We start from the raw sequence: 22,085 nt of genomic DNA on the forward strand, positions 1-22,085 counted from the left end.
CAGTATTTTGATTAAATTAAATATGGGCCGATTAAAGGCCCATCATTTTCATAGCCCAAAGGAAAAGGGAAGAAAGCCTCTCCCAACTTCACCATTTCATCAGAAGGGAATAATCATCTGTATATCTCTCAAACACTGGTTACCTTCGTCCTTCTTTGGATCTCTACAACGCCCCTCCCCCCCGCCCCCGATCAGCTTTTTTCTTCTTCTTATTTTCAGGTGACACCCTTTTCTCTTTTTCTTTTTTTCTCTCGATCTGCGATTCCTAGGGTTATATGCTCTGACGTTATCTTCTATTGACTTTTAATGCTTTCAATTCTATTTCCGCGTGATGTTATGACTATATAGTTTTAGATATCTTTTCTATGGTATTATTATTATTTTTTTATATGAGGTTCTTCTGGGTTGTAGATTAACATTCCAGGAATGCTTTTAGCTGCCAATAAAGTAGATCTTTTGATATATGACATCTTTATTGCTCTTATGGTTATTCATGGTTTCGGCTGTCTTGCCCTCGAAAACGGAATTACATAGAATTAGGGGTTTCACTGTTTTGCTTAGCATTTTATTTTTAGTGGGAGTCAGTCTCTCTTGGCTCAGAAACATAAAAATGGAATGGGAGTGAGACAGTGAGTGCTTGTGCTCTGAGACTGGAAAACGCCCTTCACGTCCGTTATAGAGCATTACCAGTGTTTTTGTACTCTTCTTGCATAAAAGATGGCTACTTTCCATATATTGTAACGGGGAGTAGTAGGAGAGAAACCTTAGTTGCTAGCAAGGAACAATAAGTGTACCCCAGAGTCCCGAATCAGTTTTTTTCATGCTGCATCAAGCTTGAAGGGCTTGCTTTGGAATACCTTCTTCGAGGATTAATCTCTACCAACCTAAGAGCTAGTATAATACTAGGAGATATCACACTCTTGTTCAAATTATAATTCTATAAATAAGTTGTATATAAATCACAGAGGTTTTTGACTACCTAACATCAGATGAGAATAGATCAGTGACAAGTGACAACCGCAGGGGATCTCTTTCCGGGGGTTAATTCATGGATCAATTTAATGTTGAGATATTATTGTTCAATCCAGTGCAATATTATGGGTTTCTAAAATGAAATTGTGCAATATAATCCATGAAACTTATATTATTCCATGCTTAAATTACCGCATGAACTAACCCAATACTGAAGTGCTGCAAAGCTACATTTTGTGATATACATCCAAATTTTGAATTATATAAAATTAATTCTTTCATATGAGATCCTTAGCTGCGTGCTTTCGAAATAGAAAAGAAGAAAAGTGAGAGAATCACTTGGATACATGTTGTATATTTTAAATAGTAAGTGAAACAAGAAAGGTAGATGCTGCATAAAATTTAGTAGCAACATGGACTACTGAACCCTGAATGTAATTGACTTGTACATCCAGAAACTTGATTTGGCTCTTCTCTTACTTGGCATCTCATTGGCAACAAATGAGATTCATATGTAAGCAATATTTGCTCATACTTGGTACAACGATAGTACGAAAATCAGGCCCTTAGTGAGTTCTTTACCAGCAGCTACCTCCCTCAAAGAATAATCTCTTGTTTATGTTTGTTTGGCTAGAAGAATGGATTTTGACCTATACATACTAAAACTCTCTAAGTCTGTTTTAGAAGTGCTCTTTAAGATTTTTGCTTCACACACTGTCATTCTTATTTTCTGAATAAACAGGGTTTTAATTTAAGATGTTTGGAGGTAGAGCAATCCACCGGTTGCTTAGAGAGAGACTTCAGTCACAAGCCACTGTAAGAGTTTTATTTTTCATGGAGTATGTTGTTTTCTTATGTACAATTAATATTGTTTATGTTTTTGACTTTTTCTCTCTTTTCTGGGAAAATAACTTCAATTGTTTTTCTTTGTTCCAGTCTTCTCCAGTTTTGTCGTCTCTTATCTCGAAGAAAGAGCATGAAGGAGTTGGATCTACCACCACCAAGTCCTTAAGGGCATTGGCCCTCTTTGGGGCAGGTGTAACAGGACTGTTGAGTTTTGCAACAGTTTCATCCTGTGATGAGGCAGAACACGGTTTGGATGCCCCAAGCTACCCTTGGCCTCACAAGGGCATTCTGAGTTCATATGACCATGCTTCGTGAGTCCTTCATTTGATTATATTCAATGAAAAAGTCATATTTAACTCTATATACTCATATGTGTTAGTTTGCTAAGTTGCAACCTGATCGGGAACATGTACTGAATAACTGATTTCAGTTGAGACCCTGTGATTTTAAACATTACTAAATAATAAATCTTAATATATAACTGATAAATTTTGAGTAATGTGGGATTTTAATGTTCTTTGTTCCACTTTCAGAAATGAAATTGTGTTTAGCTGTTTCTAGGAACTATGGTAATCATTTTCTACTGTGGTATCTAGTTGATCCCGTTTACGTGCGTAGATCTTTTCACTTTGAAAATTACGAAGATGCTCTTATTTTCCATAAAATTGATGGTCCTAGCTATGTTGACATATCTTGATCAATCTCAAACAGGATTCGTCGTGGTCACCAGGTTTACCAACAAGTCTGTGCGTCCTGCCATTCCATGTCCTTGGTCTCATACCGTGACTTGGTGGGTGTTGCATATACAGAGGAGGAAACTAAGGCTATGGCAGCTGAGATTGAGGTAGTTGATGGGCCTAATGATGAGGGAGAGATGTTTACTCGTCCTGGGAAACTGAGTGATCGTTTTCCTCAGCCGTATTCAAATGAACAAGCAGCTAGGTTTGCAAATGGAGGGGCCTATCCTCCAGATCTAAGTCTCGTCACCAAAGTATGGCCTGCTTCTCCATCCAGTTAATTGATTTGGAAATCCTTTGTATCTGTCTCAACTAACTATACTTTTCTTTGCATCATTAGGCTCGTCACAACGGTCAAAATTACGTCTTCGCACTTCTAACTGGATACCGTGATCCTCCTGCTGGTGTTTCAGTAAGTTCTTCAAAAGAAGCTTGCATGTGAAAGTATTATTTTTCTATATCAGTGGAGTGGCCTGCAGGATCTTCTCTCATCAGCCTTAGTATTTGACTCAAAACATTGTCCAGCCATTCTAACTTGGTCTTGGGATGGAATTTTCGTTTTATTTTGTCGATACACTAATAAGGCAAGGGTATTTCATGTTGCAGATTCGTGAAGGATTGCATTACAACCCGTACTTCCCTGGAGGTGCTATTGCGATGCCCAAAATGCTTAATGATGGTGCTGTTGAATACGAGGATGGTGTACCTGCAACGGAAGCTCAGGTAAGCTCATTGCTTATTCTTGTGATGCCTCTGTGCATCTGTATCTTTATATATTCAACATGTTTGTGAAAGCTTATGGCTTTATGTCCTGCTTAATGTGTGTAGATGGGGAAAGATATTGTGTCATTTTTATCCTGGGCTGCGGAGCCTGAAATGGAAGAGAGAAAACTGGTAAGCCATCGATTGCTCACTCATATGTAGTAAGTAATGATTGTATCATGGGCCAATGTTTTGACATGTTTTAATGGTGGCGGGAAACAGATGGGATTCAAGTGGATACTTGTTCTATCACTGGCACTTCTTCAAGCTGGTTACTATAGGCGTTTGAGGTGGTCTGTCCTCAAGTCTCGCAAGCTCGTCCTTGATGTTGTCAACTAGATACCCCACCCCCCATTTACATTCTCCCCTTTCCGTTTATGAATTTATTACATTACCCTAATAATTGTGTCTTGTGTCATCCATATACTTGCTCTCTCTCTCTTTTTTTTTTTTAATGTGCTGCTCTAAAGCAGCAGCAGCTGTCATTTTCGACCTTTTTTCCCAATTTTGCGGAAGAATAAGGAATTCATTCTTCAGTTGTGAGTTGAAACAAACTAGTTATTGCTCATCGGTACTTTGTATGATGCTGCTGATGATGATATTGTTTTGGAGCTCCTCGTGAAAGCGAAATATTTATTACGCTATCTGGATTTGTTGTTATACATTTCTTGATTAGGGTTGTACAAAATCTGTTTCGCCGGAATTTGAATGAATTGATTATTATCGTGAAAGGACGAGAGAAAATTACCAAATTGGAGTTTTCTTTTTCTTCTTTTTTTTTTTAATTTATAAATTAATCTGTTAAGTTTACAGAAATTACAGAAACTATAACCAATCAAAGCTAAAAGAAAATGTGTTGTCTGGAGAAATTAAATTGTAAAAAAAAAAAGCAATTTAAATTTATATTGAACCGAAGGTGATAAGCTAAATTAATGTATACAAAAAAAAAAGAGATAAAATTTGGTGAAAATATGTAAAAATCAAATAGTAAATATATTGTGTTTCCAAGAGTAAGAATCTTTTCCAACAATAAATAATCGGAATATTAGGTAACTACAATTTGAATTTTGGAGACACCAAAACTCCTTCTTTATTCCCCTCTTCCGTGCCGTCGTCTCTATTAATTACCTTTCTCTTCTCTCTCTCTCTAGTCTCTAACCCTTTTCTTCTTCTTCTTCTTCTTCTCTCTCTCTTCCTCAAATTCACACAAACCTACGTAAATATTACTTCTTTTCTTCACATAATACATACACATAGATTGCGCAGTCTTCGTTTGGGAGTACATACATAGTTAAATCTCGATTATTGTCGGGATAGATAGAATCAGAATGAATATGCATGGTGAACAAGCTCGTTTGAGTTCGATATCAAGGCGAACCAGAAGCAAGTGGGATGATTTTTACAAAACCCGGCACAATGAAATTAAGAAGAAACCTCAACAACATCATGAAGATGATGATATCATCATTAATAAGGTAGCCCTGGTGGAGAATATTGATGATTCAACAAGTAATGAAGAAGAAGACGACGATGGTGATTTTGGTGATACGGACTATAAAGGAGCGAATGCCCGCAAACATAATAAACATGCGGTGGCGGTGGTTGAGAAGAAGTCGAAAGGAGGGACAAGACGACAAGTCAAGAGAAAGGCGGGGTCTTTTATAGCTCGTGGAGAAAAAGTGGATTTGACTGACATTTTAGTGGATTCCTTATGGAAGCAAAATAAGCAGGATTTAGTCATCAAACAAGATCCAAAACCAGTTAGTCAATGTTCATTGTTACCTCTGAAATTCAAATTTGAAGATGATCAAGATTCCTTTACACAGGAGAAAACTGATCATGACAGGGAAATTGATTCTCTCTTTCATGATTTAGAAATGGGGTTATGGGAATCTCAGATTGGATGCACTAATTCTAATTCTAATCCTTCCATTGTAAGTCATATTTACTTGGCCTTATTTCCCTCCCTCTGCTGCTTATTCATAAATGTAACATTAATTTGCTTTTCTATGAAACTAGTTTCTGTTTTTGCCCTTACTCATATTTGTAACTCAATACTATACGTTTACAAAACATTTTCCATGTTCAAGTTGTTCGAATGTCAACTGATATATGTCATTTTATTTACTTTGTAGAACTCTGCTCCTTAATTAAATATTGTATTGTATTGCTGATGTACAGAGTGATGATGAATATAGCATCTCTATGGATGAAAGTCAAGCTGCACGATGTGGGAGAGGGGATCATGATGCTTTTCTTGATGAACAGATTGGCATCATATGCAGTTATTGTTCTTCTTTGCTACTCGAAATTAAACACGTCTTGCCCCCTTTTGTAAGTATCATCAATTCACCAGAGAACATATATATATGTAAGATTTGTTAACTTGAACGAATAATGTTAACTGATCTACTATAATGCTTCTCTTCTCCGTGCAGTACGTAGAATCTCCCGAGAAACGTGCGAGGAAACGGTACTCTGAAGAAGAATCAAACAACGAAAAAATGCATTTTGCCAATCTTGAGTCGTCTAGTTGTACTATTCATCATTCTGAAAAAGGCGGCAGCAGCAGCAGCAGCAGCAGCAGCAGCAGCACAGTTATGGATTTGATCCCTGATGCTGATAAGAAACAACTGTATCCACATCAATTACAAGGACTGGAATTCCTATGGAGAAACATAGCTGGAGACATCCACATCAACAATATGGCAACTCTACCTGCAAATGGTGGAAGAGGCTGCATAATCTCTCACGCACCTGGCACCGGCAAAACCAGACTGACAATAGTGTTTCTCCAAACTTTCATGAAGCTCTACCCAAACTGCCTCCCCGTCATCATAGCTCCACGCGGTATGCTCCTCACTTGGGAGCAGGAATTCGCCAAATGGAATGTCGACATCAAATTCCACAACTTGAACGAGACAAAGTTATCCACTCAGGAAATGGAAATCGCCTCCACTCTTACAGATCATCAAAGCGGCCACGAAAAGAATAATAATAATAATAATAATAATAAAGACTATATTCGATTTGTAAAGCTGTTTGCTTGGATGAAGGGTGGGAGTGTGTTGGGAGTTGGGTACCGTTTGTTCGAAGAGCTTGCTGGAGAAAAACATGACAAAAACAACAACAAATTCAAGAAAATACTATTGGAATCACCAGGCCTATTAGTGCTGGATGAAGGTCACACACCTCGCAACAATCAAAGTCTAATGTGGAAGGCTCTCACAAGGACATCCACCCATAGGCGCATAATTCTCTCTGGAACACCTTTTCAGAACAACTTCACTGAGCTCTACAACACACTCTGCCTAGTTAATCCTACATTTTCTCAGCAGATCACGAAAGCAACAAATCGTGGTAGGAAACAAAAGGTGGCCAATGCAGCGAGGGACGAGTGGGCGTGTCTGACGAATTCTATAAGCAAAAATGATGAGCGAGTGAAGGAGCTCCGATCGATGATCGAGCCTTTTGTACACATACACAAAGGTGATATACTCGAGAAAACTCTGCCAGGAATGAGGGACTGCATGATTGTACTAAGACCAACTGATCTGCAAAAGAAACTAGCGGACAAGATTGATCAAGTCCTGGTCGATAAATTTCTAGAGCATGACTACTTAGCATCGCTTATATCAGTCCACCCTTCACTTGTAGCCAACAGACCAGAATTCTCGGATCAGAAAAGAAAGCTGAAATCCGTGGAATTAGACCCTTTTGCTGGAGTGAAAACACGGTTCTTGGTGAAGCTGATAGAACTATCGGTTCGAGTACAGGAGAAAGTATTGGTATTCAGCGAGTACATAGACCCACTGCAGCAGATAAAGAAGCTGATAAAAGGACATTTCTGCTGGCAAGAAGGGCGGGAAGTGATATACATGGATGGGAATTTGGAGTCAAAGCAGAGGCAGGTAGTGATAAATTCGTTCAACGATAAGAAAAGTGAGGCAAAGGTGCTTCTAGCATCACAAAGAGCATGCTCGGAAGGGATAAATTTGGTGGGTGCGTCGAGATTGGTGCTGCTAGACGTAGCATGGAACCCTTCGGTTGAAAGACAGGCGATATGCAGAGCATATAGGATAGGTCAAGAGAAGATGGTTTATGTTTATCATCTCCTCACATTAATGGAGGTGAACAAGTATGTGAGGCAGGCTGAGAAAGACAGAATATCTCAGCTCATATTTGGTCATCAAGGCGGAGGCGGAGGCAATGAGCTTGTTTCGGAGGATAAACTGCTGGAAGCAATGGTTCGTCATGAGGAGAAAAGTGTTGTTGATAATAATAATAATAATATTAGTATGTTTGAGAGGATTGTTCATCAACCCAAGGAATCTGATTTCATCAACACTTTTGGTTTTGTTGATCTTAATTAATAATCACTGATTTTACTTCAACATATATCTATATTGTTTATTTGTATACACAGACAATCATACTAGTCACTCCTATATATATATATATATATATATGTGTTGAAAATATTCTGATGAGCACTGGGAAGAAAGAAAAAGCTACTCTTGATTTTGTTTCACAGAGTTTGATTCAAGATTTTGATTGGTTGATTGGTTGGAGATCTCGTATTTAATTCAAGATTTTGATTGGTTGGACACGGGTCCAATTGACACTATATTTGACTTTTCTGGGTGTCGCCATTTCTGATCCTAAAGTCAACCAAAATATTTTATTGGGCCTCAAAATAGTAATACTTCAATAGGAATTAAGAACAACCAGTTTTTTTTTTCACGAGACCAAGCTCTATTTATTAATTAATAATAATAATTTATACTAGTAAATTAAATTGTAAATAATCATACGTGTCCCGTTCACCTCCTCTCTGCCATTAACAATGAAAAAGCAACCTAGTTCTTGAACAACTCAAATTCCTCGAAAACTGCAGCTACCAAAAGCTATCCTCCTCCGCCGCCGCCGGCAACACCATCGCCGCCCTCCCTTTTCTTCTTTTTATCCTATAACGCTGATCGGCTCTTCTCAAACTCAATCAATTCACCACAAAAAAAGAAAAGAAAAGAAAAAAAAGACGACCTTTTTATAAAGGTCGAGACTTTTCAACCCCTCGTACGAATGCGTGTGTTTCTGAATTAATTCTCTTTTTCCCCCAAAATCCCTAAACCTGCATATATATATATATATATATATACCCTGAATCAATCAATCAAATATTCAATCGAAGAAGATCATGGATATAATTAACACCACTCTCAATTTTCTACCACACTCAAACCCCCTTCCTCTTTTCTTCGCCGTTTATCTCATCCTCTACACCGTTGCTTATTTCATCATTTTCCGGAAATGGGTCCCCAAACTCCGACCCGAAGCTTCGAGCTGCGTCATATCCCTCGCCCACGGCACCCCTGCTGTTTTCTTGGCCTCCGCAGCCATCCTCTCCGACCCGGCCCGCGATTTTCACTCCCCCAACACCCCCTTCCAAAGCATCGTCCTTGATTACAGCATTGCCTATTTTTTGATGGATCTTCTCCATTACTTGATCTTTTACCCCACCGACCTTCTCTTTATCGGCCACCATTTGGCCACTCTCTTCGTCTTCTTGACCTGCCGTTACGTTGTGTATCACGGTGCTTTTGCAATTCTGGTGCTTTTGATTCTGGCGGAAGTAACAAGCTTGTGCCAGAATGTGTGGACTCTTGCCTGCGCACGAAGATCGGATGTCAAATTTGCAGCTAAAGTGTATGATCTACTGTCCCCTCCGTTTTACGGGTTGTATTCTGTGGTGAGGGGTTTCTTGGGACCTTATTTTGTCTACAGAATGTTTGCATTTTACTTGAGTGGTGCTGCTGATAGTGTGATACCCAAATGGGTTTGGATTTCTTGGGTAGTTGTAGTTTTCATGGCCATTTCAGTTAGTATTTTATGGATATTGAATCGCTGGATTGAGTTCTTTAGTGAAAGGAACAATAATGTGGCCGTGGCCGTGGCCGTGGCCGCCGAAAAGAAAGTTAGATAGGAATTGTGTTGAATAAAAAAAACAAGAAAGACTTGAAGTTGTTCTACAGTTTGTATTACTCCTAAATTGTGTTCAATGCAATTCAACTATTGTTCTGTTCTTGTTCTTGCAATATGAAGAATGTGGTCAGTTTCGATTATGTAGAGGACGATCATATTCGATTTCGTATATAAGTTTATGTTGGTGTTAATTGTTGTTTGCCTTGCTGATGAAATATATAATATTATTGTGATAGTTATCAGTTGTGGTGAGGCAATCCAAGTTAAAATAATCCAAAATGTAATATTATAATAGCTTAATTAATTGCTTTGTAATGTGGACAGGACACTATTGAATCTTATCTGTCCAGATAGACATTTTATTGGATAAAACTCTTTGTAGTTGGAATAGGTAAAACTTAATGGTTTAGATTGAATAATGAGTTTATTGGTTTTGTTGTAGAGTTGTGAATGTAAACTTGTTCTCTACTTCCTCAATAATCACCTTGTGATGTATGCTCTGCTTAAACCGATAATGCTGCATTCAGACATAGATTTTACATAAGTTTCTTCTTTGGAGTTTAAGATGTGTTTTATTTGCCTTGTTGTCCTCCTGCATTTCATGAATTGTATTGTGTTGATAAATGTGCACACATCATCTAATTATCATATTGATAAATAAGAAATCCATCCATGTTGGTGCACTCACAAAGTATGTTGTTGGTGCAAAAGCAAACCCGACCACCGAAAAATGGGAAATCTATAGAGCAACAAACATTGTAAAAATAAATGAACTAAGGTTAAGATCATCTTACAACTTATGTAGCACTAATGATAGATCAGTAATAAGAAGGAAACCTGTCATGAAACTGAGGAACCAGATAACTTCCAATGACGTGGATAACAACTCCAAACATGTTGGCTGCAGCTATAAGCCAGGCAGGTTTCTCTAACGAAACAAGTATGTTGTCCTGCTCATTATTCCCGAAAATCCAGTAGCCAATAAGAGCAACAGGGAAAGTAACAATGAAGTATGCAACAAGCACTCCTCTCCTCGTTGCCTGAATCTCCAACACCACATTATGTCCCGCAAAGGCAATAGCCACTTCCCCAAGTGCTGTGAAAAAATCAAAAACTTTTGCTTCGAGCTGGATATCCATATTCAAGCAATCGTCGAGTAACACCCTCTGTACAGAGCTTTTCACCAAAGGCATGCTATGCTGCCCAAGTTCATGGTATCTGTCAAAATGTTTAAGAATTACAATTCACAAATAAGATGTAAATAAAATCACGTGACTCCGTTTATGTAAGTAGCTTCATTAATATTTTATTGTTATTACATGTTGTTGTTGTTGAATTGAAGGTTAGAGTAACCATCCAAGAGCTGCCATAGCATAAGGGAGACTGAGGACACCAGCACCAACCATTATCGGCAGCCAATCATCTATTGCCTTTTCTTCCGCAGATTGGTAAGTTTCCTGTAATCAGCCATCACAACTATTTGGATTATGTGTCTATCGAATGACAGTTGTATCACAAGTTTCCTTATCGAAGTAGATTTACATTAGGTGGGATATAAGAGTTATGATCGGGTACTCCCTTGGTTTCCATGGTATTGGTAAAGGATCGGTCTTGCATTGTTGTTATGAATTTGTGAATTTTGTATTTTAAAAAAAAATAAAATTTGTCCACTGTATGGGAAGAGCATTAACAAGAGGTTGTAGCGACAGACTATGGTTTAATGTTTCTTGAAGCAAACAACACGAATGAAACACGACTAGGAATCAAACTACAGGCACTATATGTGGTCATATTGCTGTTTATAAGTAGTACCGTCTTCTCTATAGATTAGAACCAATGCTGACATCATCAGAAAAATAAATTTTTATAATGTTGTAAAATCCAAGTCTAGTTCATAGTGATTGCCACCATACAAATGCATGCTGACATTGGTAAACAAACAGAAACTTGTTTTATATACCAATATTTGGAAAGGGCTCCAACTCATCACTACTGATCATCAAATATTATTTTCTACTGTAATGTTATATATACCATATATGCTTTCATATTTCTTTCCTTAGTGAAGAATGTTAATACGGATTTGTCAAGGGAGAAAGACAACCTTTACGAGGGCTTAGGAAAAGGCAAATTGAAATCGCTACACGGAATGAATAGTTGAGGTACAGCCCTCATCCTTCCCTTTCTATCTGTGTTTTCATCACTCTATCTCTTGTTATTTTGGACGTTTGTTGTTATTGGAGAAAAATGGGATAATAAGTAACACCATAAACAAAATCAATTTAACTCAAATTCCATTAGAATTGTACAACATTATGATTGTATTCTAAATTTTACACTGATAATTTTTTCTTCTTTTTAATCATTCAAGGATTAAAAATTCCAGAAAACAGTAAACATATTTATACACACACATACACACAATAAATGCAGACATAAAGAGACCCCTATATCTATCTATATGGAAACATCCACCAAGATGAATAGTCAGAGCAAACACACAAATCAACCATTCTCAGACATTCTTGATTTCCTGTGTTCCAACAATATACATATAGTAGTAATGTAGTATTGGATCTCCGAGATGCTTATGAGTAGAATTTGTAGCCTTTTGCTTGGACTATGATCTGCCTTAGTCCTCCAATAGGTGCTACAATCATCAACATTACTCCTAGGACGATGCATATCTGTAATTTTTACGTACAAAACCATCATCAGCCACTAGCTACTCTTAATCATCAAACAAATTCAAGAATGTCTGATATTTTGAGTTGTAACAGCTTACCCAGTTAGCGATCCAAGACAGGCTGAATCTCTTTGGCTTATAGATGGCAAGCCACATGATGCAGGGAAGCTGAAGGAAACATTAATCGTTTGTCTTATATATTCAGCTGCTATAAAAAAAAAAAAAAAGACATTGAAACTATATAACACAAATGAACATGCTTACGAAATATGTGGTTGGCGCAAAAGCAAATCCTCCAAAAAATCCAAGAAGCCCACCGAAGAAAGGGAATGTAATGCCAACAAACATTGTGAATGCTGAAAACAAGATTTAAATAAATTGGTAAACATAGTAGTTGCGGAACTGAAAACCAATAGAAGAAACAGTAGCCAAACGAATACTGTTGTTAGTAGCTTAACATACCGACGTAAAAATTCCTTGAAATGAAACGCAGATACCAAGTAGGCTTGAATTTCAGTTTCTTCACAAGGACGGTTTCGATCATGTCAAAAACAGGCATTGCGTATATCTGCATCATCAGTACAAACCAAAACAGAGTTATATTATTAATTATTTAATTACTTCCTCGTACGAACAAAAATGTAAGAGCAGAGTTGAATAATGTCTAATTACCTGATAGCTTCCAATAACATGAATGACAACAAACATGTTAGCCATAGCAATGAGCCAGGTAGGGTTCTCTAATGAAATGAGAATATTGTCGTCGACTTCATTGCCAAACATCCAATATCCGATAAAGGCGACAGGGAAATAGCACAAGGCAACAACAATATAAGCAACAACAACTCCCCTCCACATAGCTATCTTTGATGGCTTCTCCGGTGTTGAAGGAATAGTTGCTTGAATTTCCAAGACTACATTATGACCCGCATACGCAAAAGCTACTTCTCCCAATGCACTGAAGAAGTTGAATACCGTACCAATTTTAGTCGTAGCTTTATACCCATACTGCACATCTGGTTGTACTCCCTTGTCTACCGAGGCACCCCATGCAATTGTCGAATAACTTCACCACACAAAAAAAATCAAGATTCGTTATTTCATAATTTCTTGAAGAATATAAAAGAGTGTGTGTGTGTGTGTGTGTGTGTGTGTGTGTGTGTGTGTGTGTGTGTGTGTGTGTGTGCGCGTGTGCGTGTGTGTGTGTTTAATGTATGTATATGTAATATGATGTACCTACCTCAAGGACATGACTGCTGCAGCCAAAGAGACACCAGAGATTGAATTGAAATTGGGAAGGTGAGAGAGTACAAAGTGGACGGAGGCAAAGATCATGATAAAAAAGGAGAGCTTGATGCTTTTGCAATCTTTGCAGACCAAATCATGGAATTTCTTGAGTGATTTTCCACCAGTGACCATGTAAACAATGTCTACTCCAACTTCAACGATCAATTGTTGGGGTACTACAATGTAAAGACCGAGTTTTTCACCAAAGGCATGCTGTCCAAGTTCGTGGTATCTGTCGAAACGTTTTCCAGGTACCATTTCATGCATCTCAACCATTTGCCACAATGTGTATAATGTGATGATCCATGATATGATCATCACTGATACTCCGGGACCCCTGATCAAAATATTACATTACACACGGAATGAAAATCCATCCTTGTAATTTGCATTAATAATTGTGGGAAGGAATATTAATTAGTAGGGATTACCATCCAAGTTCAGACATGGCAAAAGGGAGACTGAGGACACCAGCACCAACCATGGCGGTGACATTGTGAAAAGCAGAGTACCACCATTTTGCATTTCTTGATGAAGTTATTGGCAACCATGCATCTATTGCCTTCTCTTCCGCAGTCCTCTCATCACCCTATACATACATTCATATATATATATTTATGCAAGTTCAGTTTTTTTCCGGTTATATTTCTATTTGATTTCAGTTCTGTTCTACTGCAAAATATGGCATGAAAACTAATTCGGGCAATCATATATTTGTAGCCATAAATAATAATTAGTTTAAACTTGGTCTATTAAAAAATTGCTTCGTCGTTTTGGACTAACAATAAAAATGAAGTTATGTATTATTATATATAACAAGAAATTGAAAATTGAAGTCAACTATTGTGAGTGTGAGATATTATTATTAGGTAGACATTGAGGCCAAATTAAAAGGTATTCTGAGATTTGAAAAGGATGAATGAGACTGTGTCCATACGTAATATATATCTGATTATAATAATATATATAGATACAGCTGTACGTGGTTATGGGATGAAATAAGTTAAGGCCAAACATAAATGAAATGTGCAAAGTTGAATAGTATGTATTATGGAGTCACAAGTAATTAGACAGAGACTCTTAATAGAATTGAAAGCATTTAATTAATTGCCGTAAGTTAAAGGTTGTTGTCGTGAAAATAGTGTAGTTACGTTGACTAAGCAAGTATGTGAATCTGGTTTTTTTTAGTAGAATATATGTATGTGTTAGTGAGATGCATGTCATCTTCCAAACATGATCGATCGATCATGGTTTTAACATACATATATATATAGACGCCACGCCCATTGGATCGGATCGGAGGACACGAAATCTAATTAATTTGGATTTATTTTCATAAGAAAGAAATAATAATATAACATAATTATAATTACTGGCCGGTTGGGCATATATGCATGTGTTTTGTATAACTTTGTTTCTTAATTTTGTTGTTTAAACTTTGAGCAGAGTCGAGAACATTCTACATACAAAAAGAATGATATATAGGCATGTAATTAGAATAGAGGATGTATGTATGTATGTATGTATGTATGTAGTTAACATATATATGAATGAACTTACATTTTTGGAGTAGTAGGCCTTGCCATCATCAGGACCTTGAGTTCCCATTGCTCTGATCTGAAATCTGATCGATCAGCCCAAACAAAACTAAACTATAGATAGAGAGAGAGAATTGAAGAGAGAGAGAGAGAGAGAAGTTTAGAAGAGAGAGGAGTAGTTAGTTATATGTTATAAACAAGCTAAGAGAATGAAGTAATATATGAACTCTTTCTTGAAAATGTCGTCCAGTCCCTCACCCTTTTTATATAGCCAACTTTTCCCAAGTGTAGATGAAACTTATGAGAGAGAGAGAGAGAGAGAGAGAGGATTTGAAGTAGACGTTTATATTTGACTTTTTGAGACTAGTAGCAGCAGTACCATTTATAATAATAAAACTTATAATTAGCTGCACAGATTTTGAATTTTATTATAAATAATATAAAATTAAAAAAAGGAAAGAAGTAGGACCTTCCATGCTGTCGTATTTTCCTAAGAAAATTCCAGGAACCTTAACACACTTTCAACTCTCAACCCCGGCCGGCAATCTTATTTAAAGGATCATTTTTTGTTTTTTTTCTTTCACACCTTGTATCAATTATCAATTATTAATTATTAATAGATACTCCATAAAACAAAAAATTATGTCGATCACATTATTAATCTATATATAATAATAATAATACTCCATCTCCATATGCTTATTAATTATAACAGACTAAATATTCCAGCTGCTACTGCAACCTAATTAGATTCCGGGTTTATATATATTCGATCGCCCTCCGGATTTTCCTGAATCCCAGAAATCGTCCAGCTAATCAAATGCAATTTATTAATAACAATTACTCCATCCACCAATAACCAAATTTTGACAACGTCTATTTTATGTTTTTAACTGCATATTTTATATTAAGCTTTCATTGATTTCAACAAACTTGGGAATTAATTAATTAATAACGTAACGGCTATTTTTAATTTCTAGGACAAAATCAAAATGGAAAGAAATACTGTTGTGACCTTCAATTTGTTTTGTGCTCTTAATTAGCTAGTATCGATGGACATCGTGATCTTGTGATTTTAAGAATGATAAATTAAAAAATACAAACAGACCATTGAAAAATATTTGTAATTATTCAAACACGTGGCCCAATCCATGGTTATAAGCTTAATTTTGGTGCCTGCATTTATTGAATTTTCAGAGAAATGAGAAATAAAATAAAATCAAGTAACCACACAAGTTGGTATGACAAGGTTGACTTTTGATAAATATCTTTTGGCTGAGAGTCGTGGTTAGAAATTAGAATCTCGTACCTCTCACATTTCCCTGTTAATTCCAAGAATCTCTCCCATTCTACTTTACTTGTTTCATTGCAATTTTTTCTTTTTTTCCCCCATAAAATAAAATAAAATAAAATAAAATAATAATAAAATGGTCAAAGGGAAAACCATAATAATAAAGTTGTGTCTACACTGAATTTTGACAATCATATTCATATCATTCTTTGAAACTTCATCTCAACTCCATTTCTAAATTCTAATAATACAAGTAATTAACGTCAACTGCACATATCACAAGTTAGGGTAAATTTGAAGACATCATCTATAGACTATATATATATTCTTTAGACGAATTTAATTGGTTTCACATGATGAAACTTACAGGCAGGTATGGAAATAATTGAACAATAGCTATACAGATAAGCGAAGACTTGCATTATATTGGTGGACGACGACTGAGTAAAGGTAGTCAACACTCAACAATTAATATGTAATTAAAACGTACTTGTCCCATATTTATCAAATAATTCTTACAAATACTCTGATCAAATATATATATGCATGTATGACAAATATTAAAGTATAACAGGCGCTGATCGATCTGAAATCCAAGTCAATGAATTCAAAAACAAACAAAGTTGCAGCTCACAAGTCAACTAAACCATGTGCCGTGTACGAATCCCTCAGCTGCTATCCTATTTTAGATTATCAACTTGTGATCAGATTATTATTTTTGTTTTTGTCCTGTGATTAATTCTTCATTCTACTCTAGCAGTTTACTCATTTTCATTTTATATTCAGCTGGCTGCCATAATCGTAACCGCTAGCCGGAATTTATTCAACTTTACTCGATCTCCCTAAAATCAAATCTACGTTGGAAAATAAGTACAATACAAGACTAATTATTTATAACCTGCGTGCTTCCAATATTCAACTCTAATTCGATTTTACAAAATACATTAATCCATTGAAATTTATAATTGCATATTCACATCTATCAAACTGGATTAACATATATGGTTGGACTCTTTTGGGTGATGCTAGCATATTATTCAATTCAAAGCTTGAGGAATCTGACAAATGCATAGTTTTCGTAATTTCTACTCTATAATAATAATAATAATAATATTCTTTTGATTTAATTATATTATATTGTTGCCTAATTTTCTAAATTATGACATCAGACGAATTAATATAATGAACGATTGAGCCTGAACTTTATTTACCAAGTCATAACGATAAAACGTCATACAAGTGTCATGCAAATGTAACAAAAAAATATATCCGGAATTAATTTGTTGTTAATTAGGGTTTGCGGTATCGGTTTTATTGATTTAAACTTACTATCCAGCTAATTAGCTGGCACGTGTCGATTATTTATAGGCTAATAGCTGAAAATAGAACGAGAATAGTTAAACTCATAACACGTTTGTTGTAAGTCATCGGCGTCGTTTCTCTTATCATCCAAACAACTAACTAACATAACGACTGCTGCAACAGATCATTCTAATCATGTATAAACAATTGAATTTATCAATATAATGAAAAGTAAACTCTATTTATTTTTGTGAATTGCAGAGTATGATATTGTATTCAGAACATGCAATTGTCATTCTAATAATATGTATGGAAAGTAGATAGTGCTGAATTCAGTTATCCATCATCATATTGAAGTAATAGTGGCCAGCTAAAAAATTGGGCTGAAGTATACTTTGTTATTTATGGTTAACCGGACAAGTAACATATCGAAATTGGGCTGGAAAATAAGGCCAATACTAAAAACTATATGAAGAGTGAAACTAATGTGGGCCACAATTAAAAAAACTGGTAGCCCTTATAGATGGGCCCAACAACTAAATCATTTCTTTAGATATATTTCCACTGTACTCCATATATATATCCCTTATAGATGGGCTCCATCTAACATTCAATTTCAACCCCTTATGAATTATGATAGATACTTAATCCCTCCAATAGTGTGATTATTAAACTCCCATAAAAAAAAAAAAAAAAAAAAAAAAAAAGAACTCAACCTGAATTAACAATAAGAGTCTAATTAACACAACACAGCAACAAACTTAATCAACACATATTAATAAAGGCACATTTCATTTTGTACACTGAAAAGAAAAACTATCTCAACTCCTCACAATTGTCTTAAGCAGCTGATAGAACAGAGCGTTCATATATCTCAAATGGCTTTGGATCACCACCCTCCACCATATGTTGTTGTTGTTGGCTTGGACCACCAAAGCATAGATACTGGTTCATTAACCTCATATTCACCACACCACTACCATTTCTGCTGTGCCCCGGTTTCTTGGGGGGCTGCCCCCCTTCCTCATTTATTGTGTTAGATCCCACCGCTATTTTCGCCATCTCATTCTCAATCTGAACTCCTTTCTGAGTGTCCAACGAACTCTGCGATGAGAATGACAGTTTCGACATCGAACTCGAACGCGATCTCCCATGATGATGTGGCACCGTCAAATTCGGAACAGCCTCCATAACACCTTGCATCACCCCCGAAGCCAGCTTCTTCTTTGCCATCGGACTTTCTAAGTTGCTCCTAACCGAAAGCGCTCTTTTGTTGTTGTTCGAGAATCTCTGACGAAGCGGGACCGGCACTTGTTCCGAACTAGAATTTCTATTTCTCTTCTTAGGCCAATGGAGGAGGCGTTTCAAACGCTCGTTTATAATACTCGTAGTGCTCCTTTTAGGACTGGGATTCCCTATATGCGAACCGTGTTGGCTCGTTGTCAATTCTGGTGAGTTCAAATTGCTCAATCCAACACTACGAGTCCCTTCCGATGCATTTTCGATCCCTGTGTACAAGAATATTTCAACGTCGTTTATTCTGAATGAAGTGCCTGGACTGTTCCCTATACTCTGCCTCTTGATGTGTGATGCAATAGCTCTTCTTGCAGAGTAGTCCTGCGAACTGAATATCCCACCTGCAGATATCAACTGTCTCGTTAGCAATTCGGACGATGCAGAATGCGGGCGTTGCTTCAGAATATCGAGCGGTGTCATTCCATCTGTATCCCGTATATTTACATCAATGCACTTCACAGTCATGAGCAGCTCAACCAGATCGGAGTGGATATTCCCTACAATCGCCAAATGAAGGGCAGTTCTGCCGGCTTTGTTTTTCCTGTTGATGATTTCTTCTATGTCGAAAAGTTGTCCGAATAGTAAATGCTTCATCAGTTCGATTTGGCGATCCAATCTCCTGAAACCGGGAGTCTGGAAACCGGCAACAACCGAGTGCAGAAAAGTTTCTCCGGCGTTGTTTACAGCATTGATTGAAGAAGGTGATGCGAGAATTAGGGATTCTACAACAGCTAGGTGGCCTCTGTGAGCTGCCACGTGTAATGCTGTATTGCCTTGATTGTCTGTGGAGTTGATTATCTCCGACGATGATGCGAGATCTTTCACCACCTGCGTTTGTCAATACAAGCAGATTGATTATTACAAAGCTGAAAATCAATTTATAACAATTAAAAGAGATTGAAATTATAGAAAGTCACCTGAACTTGACCGCGGGCAGCCGCCGCATGTAAGAGGGTTGCTCCCTGAATATCTCTATAAGCCAAAATACCATCGGAGCAATCACCGAGAAGGTCCTTCAACAGCCGGAGATTACCACCTCTTGCGGCGGCGTGGAGAGCCCTATTCATTATTTCCACCTTATAAGCAGAAGGGACCTCTCCGATGTGTTCCTCCACCGCCCCTCCTGCGCCGGTGGCAAACCTAGGTGAGGCGGCAAAATCAAGAACCAGCCTGAAAACCTCGGAGTTGTTGCTTCTTGCAGCGGCGTACAAGATATCAGTGACGCCATATTCACCCTCACCAAAGACCAAAAGGGGTTCTCTTTCCAGCAATTCTCGGACAAAACTCAGGTCCCCGGCGGAGGCGGCGGTGTACAGTAGCCAGCCACCGTAACCACCACCGATGAGGGAGTTTTTACCTTTCTTGATTTCGCACTCGGTGAGGAGCTTTCTAGCAACGTCGGAGCGGCACTTGGCGACATCGTCAAACTGTTGTTCATCATCCCAGACGGTTTCCAAGCGGCGGATTCTGCGGAGAGAAGTGAGTTTGATGAGGTGGTTGCCGTCGAGGCGGAGGAGCTCGCGCACTAACTCGTAGTGGCCGTTGGCTGCTGCCCAATCAATTGGAGAGGCGTACCACCATTGATCTCCGGTGCTTTCCCATCGCAGAGGGAAGTACGTTGGAGGAGACATTTTCAGAGAGAGAAGAAATATAGAAATTAGCGATAATAATAACCTTTTGACTCGATCGGTTTAGAATCCGACACTAGGTTATGTTGATGAGATTAATCCTTTGGTCAAATTAAAATCCGATTTGAGCAATAAAGATGATACCTTTTTCAGTATTGAACACAAACCTTAAACCCTTTGAGTAAAAACCAAAGACGAAGAGGATACTGTAATAAGATTCTTTGTTCAAAGACAGAAGAGAAAGCTTTTTCAATGAGATGATTGAAAAGAATGGAATAAAAAGGAAAATATAAATTTAAAACAGAATAATGAGGCAGGCCCTACCCACTTTAACTCACTATATATAGATATATATAAGGTGAAAATGCAAATAAGATTTATTGGAGTTTTACAGACAAAGTGGAGATGAGGAGGAGTAATTAAGGAATAAACACATGCCTGCCACAATGATAATGTTTTATTAGAGAGATCCATGATGCTTCATCATCATAATTATTATTAATCATCAATTAAAAAGTTAGGAAATAAGCCATCATTTTCCCTACCCACTAAAGAAAATAGTATATCGATCTCCAAACTAGGAATTGATTAATTAATTAAAAAAAAATTAAAGTTAAAAGAGAATAGTTAGATTAGACAAATTATTGCAGTTGGGTCCTCGTATTATGTATAATATAATATATGAATGATAAAAATAAAGACTGATTGATGCCTGCTTCTTTGGTTCCTCTCATATATCTATCCATCTCCACTAATTAATTAATTAATTCCATTATTCATTCAATTACTAATAAGTAATAACCAAACTATATATAATCAAGTAATCCGTGTGGTGTGGCCTCTTCAAGATTTATATTGTAGCTTGACCCAATCAAGAAGAATACAATTATAAGATGGTATTTTGTATTTCTATACATATATTATATTTATACATTTATTATTAGTGTATACTTTTAAAAATTAACAGCCAGGGTATATATGTATGTAGTTAACGGGCGGGCGTCAAAGACACATGCATGCGACTGTCAAACATAATTAAGAAGAAGATCATCGGATTAAATCAAAATAATATATATATAATAGTAATCAAGACTAGTCAGTAGTCACCTTCTTTCTTTATATATAGTAGTAGTTTCCACTGGCTGCTGCTTCTTCTTCTTCATCTTGAGGCCACGCCACGTATAAAAAGATGGTTTGGACCTAATCCACAAAATATTAATTAGTTTAAACTTTATGGACAAGATATATGATGATCATTATTAATATTATAAATTTGGGTGATAGCTTAGCTTGCCCAACCTAATTAATAACGAATTTTCAACTAAAATGTCGGTGTTAATAGTCATTTAAACCTGCGATTTTAATTTCCTTTTACATACCATCTCACCTTTTGGTAATTAATGTTAATCATAATAATGAGTTAGAACTTAGAACAGCTGTTTTTGTTGAAAGAGAAAAAGGACAAGTCATATATATATATTAATATAATAAGCTGCAGGCCGAACCAAAAGAATCACATTGTAAGTATTGTGTAAAGAAATAAAAAGAAGACAAGAGTTGATTTCTTGGTTATGGGGTAAAATTGGGAGTATCCATAATTCTTGGGTTTTACTAAAAACTCACTTTTAAGTCAGAAATAGTTAGTAATACGTGGTTGGGTCAAAGCAATTCATTCTTGAAAACTGTAGCCTGCAAATTAAACAACTAATTCCCTTATAATAAAGAAAGAAGACAATTTAATTGTATAAAATATAAATT

At 36.7% G+C, this 22,085-nt stretch overlaps 5 protein-coding genes across 6 annotated transcripts; 3 read left to right on the plus strand and 2 right to left on the minus strand.

Moving 5' to 3' along the window:
• The first annotated feature begins 24 nt into the window (after positions 1-24).
• On the plus strand, positions 25-3,961 carry LOC105970220 (cytochrome c1-2, heme protein, mitochondrial). Its single transcript, XM_012995031.2, has 8 exons — positions 25-219; positions 1,715-1,788; positions 1,909-2,129; positions 2,530-2,809; positions 2,896-2,967; positions 3,162-3,278; positions 3,384-3,449; positions 3,540-3,961. The coding sequence occupies exons 2-8, from the start codon at positions 1,729-1,731 to the stop codon at positions 3,654-3,656; spliced, it is 933 nt and encodes a 310-aa protein (XP_012850485.1). The 5' UTR covers positions 25-219; positions 1,715-1,728; the 3' UTR covers positions 3,657-3,961.
• Positions 3,962-4,392: 431 nt separating this feature from the next.
• LOC105970217 (SNF2 domain-containing protein CLASSY 3) lies at positions 4,393-7,735 on the plus strand. Its single transcript, XM_088821397.1, has 3 exons — positions 4,393-5,251; positions 5,499-5,651; positions 5,756-7,735. Exons 1-3 carry the CDS (start codon positions 4,646-4,648, stop codon positions 7,688-7,690), a joined length of 2,694 nt encoding a protein of 897 aa, XP_088677523.1. The 5' UTR covers positions 4,393-4,645; the 3' UTR covers positions 7,691-7,735.
• A 375-nt stretch (positions 7,736-8,110) lies between these two features.
• On the plus strand, positions 8,111-9,490 carry LOC105970208 (DNA-binding storekeeper). Its single transcript, XM_012995019.2, has one exon. It carries the CDS (start codon positions 8,515-8,517, stop codon positions 9,298-9,300), a length of 786 nt encoding a protein of 261 aa, XP_012850473.2. The 5' UTR covers positions 8,111-8,514; the 3' UTR covers positions 9,301-9,490.
• Positions 9,491-11,573: 2,083 nt separating this feature from the next.
• LHT1 (lysine histidine transporter 1) lies at positions 11,574-15,170 on the minus strand. Of its 2 annotated transcripts, XM_088821398.1 has the most exons (9): positions 15,069-15,170; positions 14,833-14,924; positions 13,704-13,861; positions 13,226-13,609; positions 12,658-13,051; positions 12,448-12,553; positions 12,250-12,341; positions 12,085-12,153; positions 11,574-11,986 (listed from the first exon to the last, which is right to left on the minus strand). In XM_088821398.1, exons 2-9 carry the CDS (start codon positions 14,878-14,880, stop codon positions 11,888-11,890), a joined length of 1,350 nt encoding a protein of 449 aa, XP_088677524.1. In that variant the 5' UTR covers positions 14,881-14,924; positions 15,069-15,170; the 3' UTR covers positions 11,574-11,887. The 2 variants fall into 2 exon arrangements, with proteins under 2 accessions (XP_088677524.1, XP_012850461.2); XM_012995007.2 differs by lacking the exon at positions 15,069-15,170 and having other exon boundaries at positions 14,833-15,045.
• Positions 15,171-18,124: 2,954 nt separating this feature from the next.
• LOC105970189 (Ankyrin repeat family protein) lies at positions 18,125-21,062 on the minus strand. Its single transcript, XM_012994995.2, has 2 exons — positions 19,617-21,062; positions 18,125-19,527 (listed from the first exon to the last, which is right to left on the minus strand). The coding sequence occupies exons 1-2, from the start codon at positions 20,328-20,330 to the stop codon at positions 18,244-18,246; spliced, it is 1,998 nt and encodes a 665-aa protein (XP_012850449.2). The 5' UTR covers positions 20,331-21,062; the 3' UTR covers positions 18,125-18,243.
• Positions 21,063-22,085: the final 1,023 nt, after the last annotated feature.

The sequence above is a fragment of the Erythranthe guttata genome, chromosome 8 (assembly GCF_056151865.1).
Source record: "Erythranthe guttata isolate IM_541 chromosome 8, IM_541, whole genome shotgun sequence".
Lineage (NCBI taxonomy): Eukaryota > Viridiplantae > Streptophyta > Magnoliopsida > Lamiales > Phrymaceae > Erythranthe > Erythranthe guttata.